We start from the raw sequence: 19662 nt of genomic DNA, 5'->3' as shown, positions 1-19662 counted from the left end.
ACTTAATAACCAGCAATCAGCGCGGAGCTGTTTACCTTCTCATCTTATCTTTTCACATGACTGTCACTTCCTCCTGAGTAGGAACCATCGAGGGCACTTGGGAAACCTGAATACTACCCCAAGAAGGGACAACACTCGGAGCCAGTTGTAGGAGACTGAACTCCCCGACCTTTCCCAGTCATCTCCCCTTTCCGCCTTCCCTTCTAGCCCAGGCCCGTTCCTGCTTCTGCCTTCACATAGTCATAACCATAATAGCAGATTCCGTCCTGCAGTTAAACACAGCACTCCTGAACTCTCCCTGTCCTGCCGTCCTGTTAAGTGCTTCTGACTTTCATCCTGCTAAGCAGCTCGCTACGCTGGTCCTGATTTCCTTAAGCATGGACTTCCATGAGGCATCACGTGTCCCCTGGGTCTTGCGTGAGTCAGAGGCTGCAAAGTGCTACCTGTGGCACTGACTCCTCACCTGCGCCCTCACACCCAGAAGCCCAGTTCACTGTTGTTCTTTCAGCTCGGTTTCAGGTGTCATTCCTGGTTTCACCACCTCAGGCCAGGGAGATAGCAAAGGTATTTCCCAAACACTGTGAAAATAGATTTATCTGTTTTGGTAATTGGCCTTACCCATATTTTAAGTTGGGAAGTCCCAGAGGAAGGGCCTGCACTAGCTGCTAACAGAAGCCAGACGTGAGCCTGGCAGGCACTCAAGAAATAGTAGGTCTCTTCTAAACCACCTCAAGTTATAAAGCGTCAAATTCCTGAACAAGAAAGAAAGGTCAGTGATCTAGCTAGTATCGTTAATTATGCTTGTAAAACTTTAGGCTCACTGAATAATTAGGCTGGTCAATAATGGATGGGCGGGTGTTCTTTACAGTACATGGACACACACAACTAGTTCCCAGGTGTGTTCTAAGAGTCCGAGAGTGAGAACACAAAAAGACAATGCATGTAGAAGTTCAAGATCTCATGACAAAACAAGTGTGCCCGTTTCCTCAGCAGTTTAGACATACAGCAGATGAAGAATAGGCAAACAAAGCTGTAATCTATTTCAAAACTATAATATTGAACTATGGGAGGGACAGGAGTGATAACGCAACAGCAAGGCCCAGGTTAGATCCCCGTTATCACAGGACCCCTGAGCACTGACAAAAGGGACTCCCAAGTACCAGCAAGTAGCCCCGGAGCATCACTAGGTGTGGCCCCCAAAAAACAAAAAGGAGAGATAGTTGAGGGGTTAAGGCAGTATCTTGCAAGCTGCCAGGCCCAGTTGAACCCTGGCTCCATACACTCCCTCCTCCACCAGCACTGCTGGGAGTAACCCCTGAGCACAGAGTCAAAACGAAGTCAAACTATGTGAAATGGCAGGCCTGGAACACATACTAGAATAGAAAGTTTAAAATGACCATGGGAATTGTTAGAGTTTTTCCTTTTTATTTTGTCAAAATAAGGCTAAAATGTATAACTAGAGAAATATCCCCCGCAAAAAGCATATTCCTTAGCCATTACAGCTCTTCCTATGATTGATCTGGGGCCTAATGTTTAATTAGGCCACTGACCTTCCAAACCCACATGTAATTTAGCATCAATGAATAAAAACTGGAACATTCTCACTTCTTTGATAAATCCTTAATAATAAGCGACTATCTTAACACCTCTGTAGGTTCCTTCATGGGTGAGGCTAGTCTGAGCGTGTGGAGAGTGGCCCCGAGTATGACAGAGGAACCCAGGTATGCGAGACCCATAGCTGAAATCTCCAAGCCTGCTCGGATCGGGACTGGGCCTCCTCCACCCAGATCCCCAGTTTTCTAGTAGCTTGGCAGCCACACCTACAAATTCCCCCTCCCCCACCCCAGCGCCATGTAACCTCATCAACGGCCAAGATCCAGAGATTATAAAACAAAGCCCTGGAAGAGAGCAATGCAATTTTTCCTGGAGCGCACAGCCACATTCATGGCCACGTGACCTCTTCATTTTTATTTTTATTTTCTTTTTTAAAACCCGGCGATGCACAGGGGTTATTCCTGGCTCATGCACTCAGGAATTACTCATGGTGGTTGCTCAAGGGACCATATGGGATGCTGGGAATCGAACCCGGGTCGGCCGCATGCAAGGCAAATGCCCTACCCACTGTGCTATTGCTCCAGCCCCCTTTTTATTTTCTTTTTTAAATTTTTATTATCTTTTTTTTCCTACACGGTAGAGCCTGGCAAGCTACCTGTGCAAGCTATTTGATATGCCGAAAACAGTAACAACAACGTGCTCTTCATGTTCCTAGAGCAAGCAGACGCCATTGGGCTACACTAGCACATGACAGGGACAAATGAAGACGTTACTGGCACCTACTCAAGCAAATCGATGAACAATGGGATGATAGTGATACAGTGATCTTAACACCTAAACACAGAAGCCCCATGAAGAATTTCAGGAGGCATCTCAAAAATTCCAAACTTTCTTTCCGATTCCACCAGCTAATGCGATTCCAAAATCTGAGTCTGTCCAGTAAGTCATTCTCACCGCACTTTACAAAGGGTGATTCCTGAGGGTGCTGCCTGCACTCATATGCCGAGAAAAATAATTAAGATGAAAAGACTATTATTTGTCATAATTACAGACTATTACTTAATACATTCATTTCCCAGAAGCAACAATTAATTGGTTAAAGTAATGGGGTTCTTTTCAAAAATTACTGGAAAGGAATATGGCTTTATTTCGGCTTTTTTACGCAAACTTTCAAAAAAGCAAGTAGTTTTAAAATCACTGACTTTATAAGTCCACTACCGGATTCCCTAGGAACCAGATTCAAGGAAACTACAACTTCACCTCAAAAGAGATGGAAACAGCATCTGCGGTAATCGCTGAAGAGACGCATGTGCAGGATCGGGCTAGGGCAGAGGGATCCCAGGAGCTATGAATCCACCACAGGGGACGAGGTTCTATTTACGGGCCATGTATGCTTAACCCTTAATTTTCAGGTGAGCTCAGTTTAAGGAACAGCTAAAGTGATCACAATCGAACGTGCTCTGCACAGCTACAAACTGGGATGCTGGCAGTGATGACAACCCATCAGAGATGACTGATACATTAAAACTGCAACCCTGGGAGGTGTGGGGGGGGGGGGAGAGGAGGCTAAGCTATTTCTGCAAAGGAACACTGAAGAATGTGCCAGAACCATGGTTTCAGAACCAAATCCCAGAGAAACTGAGCTCAGGGAGGTGCTCAGTTTGGGGCTTTTGCTTTGTGTCCTACCCCCCCTCCCACCCCCCAATCATGGTGATAAACTTGGAGCCAACTGAAACAATCACCTGCAAGCTTGCGCAGAGACTCCTCGGGAAACTTTCAGAGCTCAAGAGGAGTTTTGCTAGCCAGAGCAGGCAAGACACTTGGCCAGGTCAAGACCCCAAACTGTGCACCCCCCCCTCACACACACAAACGGACAGCATAAAAGCCACGGTATGCTTAAGGGGAAACTTTTGCAAGCCACCTGACAGGCCTTGAAGACAGGCCTGTCCACTGGAGGAAGCGCTGACTCCCAAGCAGGAAAAGGCAACTTGGACGGACGTGGCCATCCAAGGCCGGGACGGAGGCCGAACCTGCTGTCCCTGACCAGTCCAGGGCTGATGAGTGTGATTCTGCGCGCGTGCACACACACACACACACACACACACACACACACACGCGCACACACAAAGGTGGGGGGGGGGCGCCGGGGGAAGGGGGTCCACAGGAGGCGCGACTCCGAGTGTCCACCCCGACCTGGACCATGCTGGAAAACGTGACTGGCACTTAAGGGACTCAATCCCCGTGTCCCAGGGAGGGTTCTTGCCTGGCACGCGGCCACCCCGGGTTCAATCCCGGCACCCTGTAGGGTCCCGGGAGTGACCCCTGCGCGCAGAACCAGGAGGGAGCCCTGGGCACCGCTGGGTGTGGCCCACAAACAAACAAACAAACAACAAACAGCGAGCCCGGACCTCCTCACGGACCCCGGTCCCGCCCCACAGCCCACCCCCCGGCCGCGTCCACGCAGGCTCGGCCGCGCCCCCGGGTTATCAGCCGCCCGGGAGACGGCCTGAAAGATACAGTTTCACAAGAATCTTGGCACTTCCACTATTTATTGTTGGGGATGACGAATAGGACTCCGGGCAACAACAAAAACTTTCTCAACAAGTCCCCGGGCGCGGGGCGGGGCGGGCGCTGGGGGCGCGCCCGGTGTCCCCCCCGCGGCTGCCCGCCCCGATGTCCCCCCCGCGGCTCTCCCGGCCGGGCCCGGGGTCGGGGCGGCGGGCGGGGGCGGCGCTGACAGCTGCGGCCGGGCCGGCCCGGGGACCCCGCGCGTCAGGCACCTGCCGGCCGGGGGGCGGCGGCGGCGGCGGCGCGGGCGCGGGGGGCGCTCACCTCTGCGGTTCATGGGCCGGATCCGGACGGCCACTTTCACTTTGGAGTCCCCCATCCTGCCGCCGCCGGCGCCGCGGCTCCCGCTCGGCCTCCGTCTGCCGCGGCCACCGGGCGGGCGACTCCGCGGCGGACGGGGCGGGAGGGGGCCAGGGGCGGGGCCTGAAGGGGGCGGGGATTTTAGGGCGGGGCCTGAGGGGAACGGCCAGATGGAGGCGGGGCCTGCCTGAGGGGCGGGCCTGCCTGCGGAGGCGGGGCCCGTGGGGAGCTGCCTGAAGGAGGCGGGGCCTGAGGGGCGGGGCCTGTAGGGAGTGGGGCTACGGGAGAGGCCTGGAGGAGGCGTGGCCTGACTGAGGGGCGGGGCCTTCCTGAGGAGGCGGGGCCTGCGGGGAGTGGGGACCTGCGGGGGAGTGGCCTGCGAGGAGCGGCCTGAGAGAGGCTGGGCCTGCCTTCGGGGCGGGGCCTGCGGGGAGGGGTCTGGATGGGGAGTGGTCTGAATTGGGGCGTGGTCTAAATGGGGCGGAGCCTTTAGGGAGTGGGGCCGGAGCGGGCTCCCGGGGCACCCCGCTGCATGACGGGACTTGTGGTCCCAGGCCGCCTTGCGGGCTGGCGGGCTGGCGGGCCGGCGGCTGCTGAGGGGCCAGGACGTTCGAGCTGCTCGAGCGCCTGGCCATCTGGAAGCTGTGAACGCCCGTGGGCTTCGACCTCCGTCTTCTTCTCGCAGCTGGTTCTGAGACGTCAGCTGTCCCTGCCAAAGAGCTGTTGGCTAGGTGGCGTGGGAGACTCATTTCCTGCCACGCGTGGTCATTGATCAGCTGGCCCCAAACTTCCCTACGCCTGCATCCATCCGCATCCCGGCTGAAAATCATTCTTTAAAACCAGTCCCAAATCACCGCTCCTAAGGGCCTGAGTGATCAGTGCAGCAGGGAGGGCACTGGCCTTGCACACATGGACCTGGCTTCCATCCCCAACGTCCCATATGGTCCCCAGGAGAGCCAGGGGTAAGGTCTGGGCACCGCCGGATGTGGCGCACCAAAAAAAAAGAAGAAAAGAGTCCCCGCGCCTGGCAGTCCTCATACCCTCCCCTGCTTCCTGTCAAGCCCGTGGACTCTGCAACCAGTCCGGATTCAAACCCGGCCTGAAGGCTTATCCACTGGGCGCCTGCTCAGCGATGCCCCCGGCCCCTGTCTAAGCCTTATTTGCTAAGACAGTGTCTTCACGCTTATGACATTGCTGTAAAGGCTTAACTGAGGGGCCAGAGCGGTAGCACAGCGGGTAGGGCGTTTGCCTTGCACGCGGCCGACCCGGGTTGGATCCCCGGCATCCCATATAGTCCCCCAAGCACCGCCGGGAGTAATTCCTGAGTGCAAAGCCAGGAGTAACCCCTGAGCATCGTTGGGTGTGACCCAAAAAGAAAAAAAAAAAAAGAGGCTTAACTGAGTTGATACTTGCAGAGCTCTTAAAAACTCCGGGTCCCACGAGGCGCTCAGTAAATGTTTGTCTTTATTATCTTTGCTGTCCCAACATTTGTACCCGCCTGCCTCTTGTGTGTCTGTCTCTCCATCCTGTATTCCAAGCCATACTTTTCCTTTTACGTGTACCCTGTCTGCAGCCCCAACCCAGTAAACGTTTTTGGCCTGAATGAATAAAGCTGCGGTAAGACCTTGTGTTTTGTTTTTGTTTTTGTCCCGAGGGTTGAGGGCACACCGGCCGTGCTCAGGGTTTACACTGACTCTTTGCTTGGGAATTGATCCTTAGAGTGCCAGGATGAACACAGCTAGACCCCTATAGCCCTCTATAGTACTTCTCTAGTCTTTAAATGAGCTCTTTATTGATCCCTAACTGTGAGAGGGAACCGGTGGTCTGTGAGCCAAATCTAAGCTGTCTGGCCCAGCTATGATGGGAACACATGAAAAATGCTATTCACTGGGCAGGGGGGGAAGGGAGGAGCACCCAAGACTGCCCCTGGCTCTGTGCATGCAGGAATTGCCCTGCATGCACAGAGGTGCTCTGGGAACCACAGTGGTACCAGGGACTGAACCTGGATTGGCCACATTGCAAGGCAAGGCCCCTACATGCTGCACTTTCTCTCCCAGCCCCATGTGACTCTGATGCACAAGTTACATATTAGAAACAATGGGTCAGATCTCAGGTGGCCACTAGCCCTTAATGGCCACTGGCATGCAGCTGACCAGGTTCAATCCAAGGCACCCCATATGTTCTCCTGAGGCTGCTAAAAGTGATCCCTGAGCACAGAGCCCTGAGCACCACCAAGGTGTGGTGAAGCCCCAAAACAACACAATTCACAGCTATACAGGGCACTCTTGCTGCAGTATACATTGGAGGGGGCACACACAGCGGTGGGTCCTCGCCCAACCCTCACACCGGGATATTTAAATGACAACTCAGAACTCAGCCACTTTACGCATGCGCACAACACAGACTCTGCTGAGTGCCGAGACACCCTACCACGCCGCCTTTCACCAGCCGTCCTGGAGCTGAGCTTGCTTGTGAGCAGAGTTGTCACAAAGGAAAGGCACACTTGGGAGGAATGAATGGCTCAAGGGATAGTAGAGCAAGGAAGGCGTCTGCCCTGCACATAGCCAGCCCTGGTTTGGTCCCTGGTACCCCATGGGATCCCCCAAGCACCAGCAGGAGGATCCCTGAGCGATCCCAGGGGTGCCCTCTGTGCACCGCCAGGTGTGGTCCATCCTGCCATCGCCACCACACACACACACACACACACACACACACACACACACACACACACACACACACACACACTTGATTTCTTTTAAATACAGGGATGCAGATCTGACATAGACCACCACATGGACCTTCCTTAAAAACAATGAGCTTCATGACAGGTTAGACACACAAAATACGATTCCACTTGTGTCAGGTTCCTAGAGTGGTGAGTAGAGACAGGAAGTAGAATGGAGTGCCAGGGGCTGAGGAAAGGGGGTAACACGTTGACCCAGTGTGTCCCACCAGTGGTTAGTACTTGGTTGTGGCTTAACACAAAATGCAGTGCTGGAGTCAATGCTTTAAAGGGAACAGAGTTTCATTTTTAAAATATTCTGGAGGGGGGGCTGGAGAGATAGCACAGCGGGTAGGGTGTTTGCCTTGCATGCGGCCAACCCGGGTTCAATTCCCAGCATCCCACTGGTCCTCCGAGCACTGCCAGGGTTAATTCCTGAGTGCAGAGCCAGGAGTAACCCCTGAGCATTGCAGCATTGCACACAGCCGGCCCTGGTTTGGTCCCTGGTACCGCATGGGGTCCCCCAAACAAACAAACAAACAAACAACAACAACAAAATATATATATATATATATATATATATATTGGAGGGGCCAGAGCAATAGTACACTGGGTAGGTTGGACTTGCACATGGCCAACCCATGTTTAATCCTTCAATCCTGACATCCCATAAGGCCTCCTGAGCACTGTCAGGAGTAATCCCTGAGTGTAGGGCCAGGAGTAAGCCCTGAACACCACAGGGTGTGGCTGAAAAAAACAAAAAAAAAAGAAAAAATCTGGAGGATCAAAGGGTGTGGCTGGGAAATGGGGGTGGAACACACAAGACGCTGGCCACGTGTGACCACCACATCCATAGCACATGCTTGTAGTGTGTAGCACACACTGAGTTCCCCCAGCGCCATTCAGAATTCCCCCCCACCACCAATTTTTGGTTTGGTAAGGGGCCACACCCAGTGATGCTCAGGGGTTATGCCTGGCTCTGCACTCAGGAATCATTCCTGGTGGCACTCCAGTGATCATATGGGATGCCAGGGATGGAACCGGGGTCAACTGCACATAAACCAAGAGTCTTACCCATTATACTATCACTTCAGCCTTTCCCCTGCAACTTTTTAAATTAAAACCATTTAATTGCAAATGACAAAGCAAATTTTTTGTGTGTGTTGGGGGAGGAGGCGTGGATTTGCTACCCAGACACCATGGTACCCTGAGCACCACCAGGCCTGGTACAGAAGCAAAAACAACATAATCATAAATCAAAAAATTAATTTGTGGAGCTGGAGCGGTAGCACAGCAGGTAGAGTTTCTGCCTTGCACGTGACCAACCTGGGTTCAGTCCCGGACTGGCACCCACGATGGTCCCCTGCACACCACCCAGGAGTAATTCCTGCATGCAGGACCACGAGTAAACCCTCAGCACCACCAGATGTGGCCCAGAGAACAAACCCAAGAAATAATAAAATGAATGTTAAAACTGTTCAGGAAATAGAAGATTACACTAAGTGAATGTGGTCAACTGACGTGGAAAATACATTTTTTTATGCAATAACAAAAGGTGAAAAATGAGAAGAAACCGCACACCCAGAATAGAAACCGCAGGCGTGGAAGGGTCTGTTTAGAAGAAGCGAGTGTGGGGGGCCAGAGTGGTGACAGCACAGTGGGGAGGGCTGGGTCCCCACACCCCAGAAGGTCCCCCGAGCACTGACAGGAGTAGTTCCTGAGTGCAGAGCCAGGCCTAAACCCTGAGCATCACTGGGTGTGGCCTCCCTGCCCCCACCCCAACCCCGTGCAAAAAAAATAAAAAGGATTATTTTTTTCTTAGAGGCACTTCCTCTGAGGTTTGGGGGGACAGGCCGCAGGTGCTGGGACGTTGGAGGCCTTCGCGCTCCTGTGAGCTCTTTCGGGTCTCCCTGCTCCCTGCGGAAGCCGCTAGGTCTGTCCTCGCTGCCGCAGGGACCATCTCCTTGCTAAGGGAGTGTTCCGAGTCTCAGAGTCTGTCGTGGGACCACGTGGCTGCTGTCAGGGCCCCTCCCCACAGGCCTCCACAAATAAGGCCACACCCCGCCGCACCCCAGCCCCTCTGGACCCTGGTCCCCTGCTCTGCCAGCCTGCCCTTGCCACCCTGGTGGCCCTCCAGGAGCCTCAGCAGTGCCATTCCCGCCTCCCTGCCTAGGGCTCTGCCAGGCGGGCGTCACCTTTCCAGGCCTCGGCTGGCTGTCGGTATCTTTTATAAATGGCTGCATTCTGTGTTTCAGTTTTTTGAGGGGGGTGGGGGCAGGGATCAGCGACCCTCAGGGCCTCCTCCTGGCCCTGGGCTTGGGGATCACTCCTGGCGGAGCCCAGGAGACCAGAGGCATGTGGTGCTGGGGACCAAAGCATGCCAGGCAAGTGCAGTCACCCCCAGCTACGCCCCGGGGCCTTTGCCACATTCGGTTCAACTTGGATTTTTCAAACACAGGCCAAAAAGGACCAAAACTTCAGAGAGAGGCCCTAAGGATCCACATGAAGGGGTGGGGGGTAAGGGGTGGGGGACAGAGGCGAGCACTTGATCAGACCCCCAAAACACCCACACACGTGTGCCCCATCCTGAGGGATGCCCTGGTCAGGCTGCTCACGTCCTTCCCTCCTCTGATTTGCACAAAGAGCCACAGAGGGTGCAGAGGGAGGAGGGTCTGAGAGGGCCTCGCTGCCTCCCTCTCCGGGAAGATCTTCCTGAGGGGAGGAGAGAGGAGAGGCAAGTCAGCACCTGCAGGGGCAGCTGTGGGGCCCGGGGAAACAGGAGCGGTGGGTGTGGACGCCCTCCAGCCCAGGGGTGGGGAAAGGGCGAGAGAAGGGCCCAAGGCTGCCTCTTACTATGCAGAGCCGGATTCCCAGAGCAGAGGCCTGAAAAGGACTGAGCTAGTTCCTTTAACCTTGACTTTCCATACCTTGATAAGAAGTTTCTCATCCTCTCTCCCCTACCCCCAAACCTTTTTTTGCAAATCTATTCCTTGTAGGCCTAGCTTCCTAGGCCCGGGAGAAAGTCCTGAAGGAGAGGTGCCTGCTGCCTCAACCCCAGGCAACACCTAAGGTCCCCAGCACAGCGGCGTGTGGCCAGCTGCCCCCAACATAGGTTTCTATTTTAATTTTTTTTTTTTTGGCAGGGGAGGGGCGCACACCTATTGATGCCCAGGGGTTCCTCCTGGCTCTGCCAGACTCCAGAGAGCGAGCCTGTTTGGCTGCATGCACAGGGAGCGCCCTCACAGCTATACATTCTCCTACCCTCTATTTTGCTTTTTATTTAGAAAAAAAAAATTGGGGGTCCACATCTACAGTGCTCAGGGCCAACTCTCGGCTCTGTACTCGAGAATCACTCCTGGTGGTGCGACCATCTGGGATGCCACCGAGCGTCAAACCCAGGGTGGCTGCCCGCCAGGTGAACACCCTAAGCTACTCTGTCCCCTCTGCTCTGCCACCCCTCCCAGCCCGCAGGGACCTTTGCCATCCTCACAGCCCACTTCAAACCTCAGCAACTCCATTCCTACCTCCCAACATAAGCCGAGTCCCGGGGAAAAATCCCCCAAGCTGGGCCTGAACCACTGCACTGGCGTTTAGGCACTTGCCTTGCATGCAGCCAACTCTGGTTCCATCCCTGGCACCGCTTGCGTTGGTGGTATAGTGGTGAGTATAGCTGCCTTCTATCCCTGGCACCGCACAGGGTCCCCTGAGCATTGCCAGGAGTGACCCCCGAGCACAGGCCTAGGAGTCAGCCCTGAGCACCAGTCTAAGCTTCTTGCTCCACAGTTGAACCTCCCGGGTTTTCCTCAGCGCCAGCCTCACCCCTGGGCTCACAGTCATCACCTGCCCCAGACTCCGTGGCCCTGCCCACTACTGGCTGCCGTTTCTATGTGGCAGGCAGGGTGCGGGCTCTGCATGCAGGAGCCCCTCAGTCAATCCCCCGGCACCTGCAGGAGGACCCCCAGGTACCCCCAAGTAAGGGTTCCCTTCCCACCGCCCCCCCCCCAGAGGACTGGAGGGATGGCCCAGTGGGTAGGGCAATTGCTTTGCATGTTCCCAGGCCAGTTTCAGTCCCCGGCTCCCAGTACAGTTCCCCAAGCACAGGGACCCAGGGCCAGGCTGCGAGCAGCCTCACTCTGAGGCCTAGAGCTGGACCCGCACTGGCAAAGGTCTCCCTGCGCCCCAAGGCCTCTCCTGGACCCCAGGCCTCTTCCTCCTCCACCCTCCCCACACACCTCCAGGCAGAAGTGTCCCTCCACACGCCAGGGGCTCAGCTGGGACCTGACGGCAAAGCCAGGGGTGTGTGTGGGCAGCGGAGGGAAGAGTTTCCCATGGAGGGCCTGGCGGGGTGGCCGTAGCTGGCCAGGCCAGGCCTCTTCCCCTTTTGTTCTCTGTGTTTTTAGAAACTTTCCTAAAGTGTTCATTTGCCCTGCACAGAGGGGAAGCTCCGAGGGGACGGAGCTTTGGGGGGAAGAGTTCGGCCTCTCAGCCACCCTGAACAAGGTGAGGGGTCTAGCAAAGACCCCAGAGTCAAAAACTGAACCTGAATCTGGGGTTCCAAGTCCTGCTGGGAAGAATCCTGCCACCCCCCCCCCCACAACCTTCCAGCCTGGGTCTCTTACCCGGATCCCATCCCCCGCCCCCAGCTCCTGCCCTGGGGTCTGTCACCCCACACTTGACTTCCTCAGGCTGGTCCCCCCTAGCAGGCGTGTCCTTCGTGTCCCTCTGGCCCTGATCATCTAGCCCAAGAGTCACTTTCCCCTGCAGTCACCCTTCACCTCAGTGCTGCCCTCTGTCCCAGGCAGGTCCGTGCTGGGCCTGGGCGGGCCCAGGGGCTCTGCCGACGCTCAGCCCAGCTCTGAGGCCTGATGGTGCCAGGGACACCGGGTGGTGCTCAGAGCGTGGCAGTGCTGGCCTAGTGCCTGCAAGGCATGTGCTCTCCGCCCACACACACACAGCACACGAGCATACACACATGCACACACATGTACACTCAGAGCACAGAGGCACTCACACATGCACATACACAGCATACATGCATACACACATGCACACGCAGCACACATGCATACACACATGCACACATACAGAGCACAGAGGCACTCACACATGCACATACACAGCACACATGCATACACACATGTATACACAGCACACACATATACACATGCACACACATGCATGCACACACAAATGAACACACAGCACACACGCATTCCACTGCCCGTCTTGACTGGCTTCTCCCACTAAAGGAGGCTCCTCCATAGCCGAGGCGGCGCCTCCTTGCAGCTGGCTCGGCCGTGAAGAGCGAATGCCAAGTGAGGAACCACTCACGTCTCAGAGGCGCCTGGAGGAAGGGAGACAGCGCCGGGTGGCACCGCCTGGCAGGCGGGACCCTCGGTGCTGTTCCTGGTGCTGCAGAGCTGGGAGTGGACTCCAGAGCACTAAGCCAAGAGTAGCCCCTTGGGCAGTGGCCCTCCAAAATAAATTAGAGGGGCTGGAGTGATAGTACAGTGGGTAGGGCCGCCTTGCACGCGGCCGACCTGGGTTCGATCCCCAGCATCCCGTATGGTTCCCAAGCACGGCCAGAGTTCCTTATATGTGCTGTTGGTTTGGGGGCCAATAAACAAACCTGGCTACTCCCAGTGCAGTGCCTGGCCTTCTGCCTGCAGACCACATGCCCAGCCTCTGAGCCCACTCCCAGGCCCCGGGGGGATTCCTCTGACGAGTTCTCTCAGGTAACGTGGGTTCCAGGTGAACAGTGAGGCTGAGTCCTGGGCGAGAGCCTGACCTTCGCCTCCTATGAGGAGGCTGAAGACGCCAGCCCTCCTGGGGGCCAGGGACACCCACGCCAGGCCCACAGAGATGGGGCCGCAGGGAGGGCACCACCAGCAGCGGCCCCTGGGCACAGAGCCAGGAGTAAGCCCTGAGCATCGCCGGGCGTCACCCAAAAAGCCAAAAAATATATATTATTATATTATTATGTTATTCCAGCAGATAAGTAACATAATTCAGAAGAAGCAACTATACATAATGTCAGGGATGGAACTCATGTATGTCACATATAGAATGCATATATTTGAAAGTGTGCAAATGGATTTTTTTATAATTTTTTTATTAGTGACTCACCGTGAGGGTACAGTTACAGATTTACATATTTTCATGCTTGTGTTTTAGTCATACAATGCTTGAGTACCCATCCCTCCACCAGTGCCCATTCTCCACCACCGATGATCCCAGTATCCCTCCCAACCCCCATCCAACCCCCCCACCCCACCCCGCCTCTGTGGCAGGGCATTCCCTCTTGTTCGCTCTCTCCTTTTGGGTGTTGTGGTTTGCAATAGAGGTATTGAGTGGCCATCGTGTTCAGTCTACAGTCTACTTTCAGCGCGCATCTCTCATCCCGAGCAGGTCCTCCAATCACATTTTAGTTGGTGCTCCCTTCTCTATCTGAGCTTTTCCCCCAGCATGTGAGGCCGGCTTCCAAGCTGTGGAACCAACCTCCTGGTACTTATCTCTACTATTCTTGGGTGTTAGTCTCCCATCCTGTTACTCCACAGATGAGTGCAATCTTTCTATGTCTGTCTCTCTCTTTCTGATTCATTTCACTTAGCATGATACTTTCCATGTTGATCCACTTATATGCAAAATTCATGACTTCATCTTTTCTAACAGCTGCATAGTATTCCATTGTGTAGATGTACCAAAGTTTCTTTAACTAGTCATCTGTTCTCGGCACTCGGATTTTTCCAGATTCTGGCTATCGTAAACAGTGCTGCGATGAACATACAAGTGCAGATGTATTCCCAGAAGTGGTATTACTGGGTCAAATGGGAGCTCAATTTCTAATTTTTTGAGAAGCGTCCATACTGTTTTCCAAAAGGGCTGAACCAGTCGGCATTCCCACCAAGCGTAGGAGGGTCCCTTTCTCTCCACATCCTTGCCAACAGCAGTTGCTTTTGTTCTTTTGGATGTGTGCCAGTCTCTGTGGTGTGAGGTGGTATCTCATAGTTGTTTTGATCTGCATCTCTCTGATGATTAGGGGTAAAGAGCATTTTTTCATGTGCCTTTTGGCCATTTGTATTTCTTCCTTGAGAAAATTTCTCTTCATTTCTTCGACCCATTTTCTGATGGGGTGCAAATAGATTCTTACTTTAACATCCAAATAGGAAATGCAGGCGTTCCTTCTAAACTCTATATTACTCTGTATTATTTGCTACCCCCTGCACCAATGCTATTCAAACATGGGCTCCAGGGCTTAAGGAACCAGCCGTGCAGGTGCGGGGGTCACAAGTCACCCCTAGCACCCCGCACCTGAGCAGGCCTGGAGGCCTGGCCACGGCAGAATGTGACCCCGCACACCTGGCTGGGTGCCCCCTTCCATGTGAGCCCAGGGGACCCCATGCCTGCTGGGATCTTCCGCAGTGCTGGGGACCCAACCTAGGTCATCTGCCTGCAAGGCCAGCGCCCTCCCCACTGGGCTGCCAGTCCCCAGGCTCAGGCCTGCAAACTGCAGCATTTTCCAGGATCCGCAACTCCTGATCCGCCCCTCCCCCACCTGAAAACCGTTGGAGAGAGAGTGTGAGCGCCAGGGGCCAAACGAGGCAAAGGGGAACCCTTGGGTAGCAAACGGGAACAAAGGCAAGGCTCCTTCCTCACCAGCAATGCTCTGGGGATTTTGACTTACTCTGTGACCGTTCGCAGTAACTCAGAGCCTCGGAGTTCATGGCGAGATAAGCAGAAAGGCCTCAACTCTGGAACCATTTGGCTTGCAAAGCCCGCACGGCACGTTTGCTGGTGTCGGTCCAGGGCGTCTCCCTCCCTTGGGGCCGCTGTCATTCTTGGGATTTCTCCTACCGGCCAAGGCAGGTTTGCAGACGAGTGCAAACTGGTTTCCAGCGATCTCCGCGCCTGCAGGTTCGCCTCTGCAGACCAGCGTTGCTCACAGAGTCCTCTCAGAAACTCTGGCCACCACAGTGCCCCTCACAGGTGAATTCTCCAAAGTCCCCTGGTCTCACCCGCAGCAAATCTCTCGGGAAAAGGGTTTCTGAGCTCAGGACCCGGCATCCCAGGGTAGCCGGCCACCCCTGGGAGCACGCTCTCCGCAGCGTGCATGGGTTCTGCAAAGACCTTCACGCTTCCCGTTGGGAGAAAGAGCGCACAGACGTCTGTCCTTCTGGGATTCCCTTTGTCCTTCTCACCCTCGGCCAAGGATACTGTGTCTCTGCCCGGGGAGGCAGAGCTGGACATACCTGCGCCAGACGCTGCAGTGGCCTGGACTCTGAGCAGTGACCGGGCTTCCTCAGGGAGAGAGCACACCTCCCCCCTCCACAGGAGCAGAAGGGAGGCCTGTGTGGGGCAGAGAAGATGGGCCCAGGTCTCTGGCCAGAACAGGACGGAGGGGGCAGGGGACTCACTTGCACTCCCCACACAGGAGTTTCTTTTCCTCTCATTCCCCAGCAGAGGAAAAGAAAAATACAAGAAGAGCACCTGGAACAGACTTTGCTAAAATTTGCATCAGTGCTGTGTGCAAACCAGGCAGAGAAGCAAAGTCCAGTTCATACCGAACCCTAAGCCAATGAGCTTTTACTTGTATTTATTTGTTGTTTTTGTTTTGGGGGCCACACTGGGTGGGGCTCAAGGTTTATTCCTGGCTCTGCACTCAGGGATCACTCCTGGAGGGGTTTTGGGGACCAAATGCCAGAAATCAAACCCAGGGCAACTGCGTGCAAGGCAAGCACCAACCGCTGTACTATTGCTCTGGCTCCAATATATTAGAGCGATAACACAGCGGGTAGGGCGTTTGCTTTGCATGTGGCCGACAGGGGTCAATTCCTCCGTCCCTCTTGGAGAGCCCGGCAAGCTACCGAGAGTATCCCGCCCACACAGCAGAGCCTGGCAAGCTCCCCGTGGCGTATTCGATATGCCAAAAACAGTAACAACAAGTCTCACAATGGAGACGTTACTGGTGCCCGCTCGACCAAATCGATGAGCAATGGGATGATAGTGATACAGTGATAAGATTCCCAATATATATTTTATATATTTTCTATTTTCTGTTTTTTGATTAAAAACTTCATCAAGCACTGGAGAGAGAGTACAAAGGGTAAGACCTAACCTTGCATATGGCTCCAGCCATGATCCGGGTTCGAATTCCTGGTGGGGCTCAAGGACCGTATGTGGTGCCAGGGATAGACCCAGAGTCTGACACATGCGGGAAACACCTCACCCCAGGGCCATATCTCTGACCTGACCCCAACGCATCAATCCAGAGCTCCTCGTGAGGTCCCCAGAGCACTGCCAGGAGAGTACCTTGAGCACAGAGCCAGGAGTATGACCCCCAAGCACTCCCCAAAACCCAGAAAACAGACATTTCTGAAGGACAGAAATGGAAAGAGCTTCTCCCAAGCGAGGAGTCCTGCAGCTCCAAACCTCCACACCTTTGGCCCTGTCATGCCCCATCTAAGAGTTTTTCTCTTCAGGAAGCAATTGGAGGGTCATAAACATTTATGATGTGGTAGTTAACTTATTTATAATAAGCAGAGGCTGGATAGAGCTTAAACTCTCAGCCAATAGGGATCTGGAGAGATAGCACAGGGTAGGGTAGGGTGCTGGCCTTGCATGTGGCCGACCCAGGTTTGACCTCCTGCACCCCCTGTAGTCTGCTGAGCCCCCAGCAGGAGTGGTCCCTGAGCACAGAGCCAGGAGTAAGCCCTGAGCACTACCAGGTGTGGCCTAAAAACAAAGGGGGAAACAAGACTAATTTATAGACACATGCATATATGTGCAATGAAAGTAAAAAGAACTAGAAACAGCAAAACACCCACAGGCTAATGTACTTCACGGTCCTTTGAAAAGTTTTACTATCCTCATGTTTTCCAAGTTTTCTGCGATCAGAATTTCCCCTCATTTAAATTTTTTTGCAAAGTTTTTGTTTTTGCTTTGGAGCCACCCAAAAACACGGAGGGGGGAAGGGGGCCTAAAGTGATAGCACAGTGGGTAGGGTGTTTGTCTTGCACGTGGCCAACCTGGATTCGATACCCAGCATCCCATATGGTCCCCTGAGCACCGCCAGGAGTGATTCCTGAGTGCAGAGCCAGGAGTAACCCCTGTGCATCACTGGGTGTGACCCAAAAAGAAAAAACAAAACAAAACAACAACAACAAAAAAACACAGTCAGGGATCACCCTGGTGTTTGAGAGACCATATGCCAAGGAGCAGAGGAAGGTCTGTCCCAGGCCAGGTGAGCGTCTGAACCCCGGGCTGTGCCTCTGGCTGTTTTTGTAGCATCTAATTAATTTCTTGGATTACAAATGCAAAAGACAAAAAAAAAAAGCCTCATAAAAATTAAGAAAATAAGTTCCTCTGTATTCTAATAAGACAGGAACTCGTGTGCGTGTGTGTGCGCATGTGTGTGCATGTGTGTTTGTGTGTGTGTATGTGTGTGTGTGTAAACTTAGGCCTCACACATGCAAGGCAAATGTTTACCACTACCTGCTGTGCTCAGGGATCACTCCTGGTGGGGATGGGGGACCATACGGGGTTGCCGGAGACTGAAGCTGGGTCAGCTGTGTGCAAGGCCAGCACTCACCCACACTGGTCATCTCAGGAGACCTGCCAGCACCTGCAGACGCCCTCCTGGTCTCCCCTGCTGATAATACGCCTCCTGCTGTCTGAAGGCTGAGCTCTGCCCTCCATGGCTGGGTCTTCTGGAATCCATCACGAGGGCTGGACCACCACCCCGAGTGACCCAAGGACCCCAGCCCCAGGTGGGATGAAGCGGCAAAGTCCCAAGAGACACAGAACTCGCAGCCCCGGCGCAGGGCGCAGGCAGCTCAGGAAGGAGGGCCCAGCCCCAGGGGTGGTGAGGAGGTGGCCAGGGCGTCATCGGGCCCCTAAACAGAGTCTGCAGTGCTGGGCTGAGTCAGCACTGCTGGGGCCCGGGGTGGGGCAGAGGGACTGCGGATCCTTCAGGCGGGCCCCCTCCCAGAAGCCGGGGGAGGGGGGAGGTGGGACCACCGGTGGAGGGCCGAGGGGCCCCAGAAGCTGCCCCTGTGCCACCAAGTCCCAGAACAGCCATGCTCGGAGCAGCCTGCTGGCGTTTCAGGGCCGCGGGTTTGCTGCATGTGCAGGGGCCTGCAGGAGCGCAGGGAAGCGCAGAACGGGGGGCTTAGGTCTGCCCCCAAAGGCGGATCCTGACACAGGGGCCCGGGTGAGGAATTGCAGAACGAAGGTGCTTCTGGACTGTCGGGAAGGCCCAGGGCCCAGAGGACACGGGGCTGGGGTGGGAGTGACGGGAAGTTGGCGTGTGGGGGCACAGGCAGACACGGGCTCCGTCTGAAGAGCCGCTGGGGGCTGGTGGGGTGGCCCAGGCTCACGAGGTCAAGAGCTCTGCCCAAGGTCATGGGGAGCAGGGGGGCGCGCCTGGGGTCTGAGTCTGCTGCCTTCTGAGAGGGGACCCAGAGTCTCAGGCCACTGCGGCTGCCACCCCAAATCCCTCACACAGGGCCGGGGAAGCAGCCGGAGGGGTGGTCAAGGCCAAGATGGCGGCAAGGTGGGTGCAGGGGTGGGGGCTGGTGGCCCAGAGCCCTTCCCGGGAGGGCCTCACAGGGACCCAGGACCACCAGGACTGCAGTGACCGCCAGCATCGCAGTGGCCATCAGGACACAGTGACCATCAGGACTGCAGTGACCGCCAGCATCGCAGTGACCATCAGGACACAGTGACTACCAGGACACAGTGACCGCCAGCATCACAGTGACCACCAGGACACAGTGACCGCCAGCACCGCAGTGACCGCCAGGACGCAGTGACCATCAGGACACAGTGACCGCCAGCACTGCAGTGACCACCAGGACACAGTGACCACCAGGACACAGTGACCGCCAGCACCGCAGTGACCGCCAGGATGCAGTGATCGCCAGGACTGGCTGTAGGAGGCCATGTCCAGCCCATGCCTGGATGTGTCTCCCGGGCTGTTTGGTGCAGCTGTGCTGACACCCCGCCTGGGGCGATGGCCCTTCCCAGGCTGTGAACTGGGCTGTCACGTCTCCTGTCTTCCTCCATCCATCACCCTGGTCGTTGTGGCCCCTAGGCCTTCCTGAGCCAGGGACCCCTGGCTGGCTGTGGCAGGGACCCCCTCCCACCAAGGCTCAATTTTGCCTGCAAGAATCGTGCTGGCGTCTCTAGACGGTGAACTGAGCCCCGGCCACCATCTTATGAGGACCACAAAAGGGAGGTACGAGCCTGCAGTGATGCAATTTCTGGCAGAAATTTCCCTGGACTTAGTTACTAAATTACAGAAATCCAAAACCTCATATCTCTTCATTGTCAGCAATGGAAAACAAATTATCAAAAACTTCCTTTTCAGCAGGTTCGACTTGTGTGTGTGTGGGGGGGGGGGGAGACTCCAAACAATAATAGTGAGGTTTTTGTTGAAATATTGAATGTAATCAAAGTAAAGAGAAAAGTAAAGTGGAATTTATCGGCTACACAGGCCGGGGGAGTGTGAGGAGTGGGTG

At 54.9% G+C, this 19662-nt stretch overlaps 1 protein-coding gene across 3 annotated transcripts in view; it reads right to left on the bottom strand.

Moving 5' to 3' along the window:
* KIF13B (kinesin family member 13B) overlaps positions 1–4519 on the bottom strand; it is a 146546-nt gene extending 142027 nt beyond the window's left edge. For all 3 annotated transcript variants that reach the window (XM_055142214.1, XM_055142222.1, XM_055142219.1), the window contains exon 1: positions 4387–4519. In XM_055142214.1, coding sequence (XP_054998189.1) covers positions 4387–4441 — 55 coding nt within the window. In that variant the 5' untranslated portion in view covers positions 4442–4519. The remainder of the gene's footprint in view (positions 1–4386) is intronic.
* Positions 4520–19662: the final 15143 nt, after the last annotated feature.

The sequence above is a fragment of the Sorex araneus genome, chromosome 1 (genome assembly GCF_027595985.1).
Source record: "Sorex araneus isolate mSorAra2 chromosome 1, mSorAra2.pri, whole genome shotgun sequence".
Taxonomy (NCBI): domain Eukaryota; kingdom Metazoa; phylum Chordata; class Mammalia; order Eulipotyphla; family Soricidae; genus Sorex; species Sorex araneus.
This window is presented reverse-complemented; position numbering and strand designations above follow the sequence as displayed.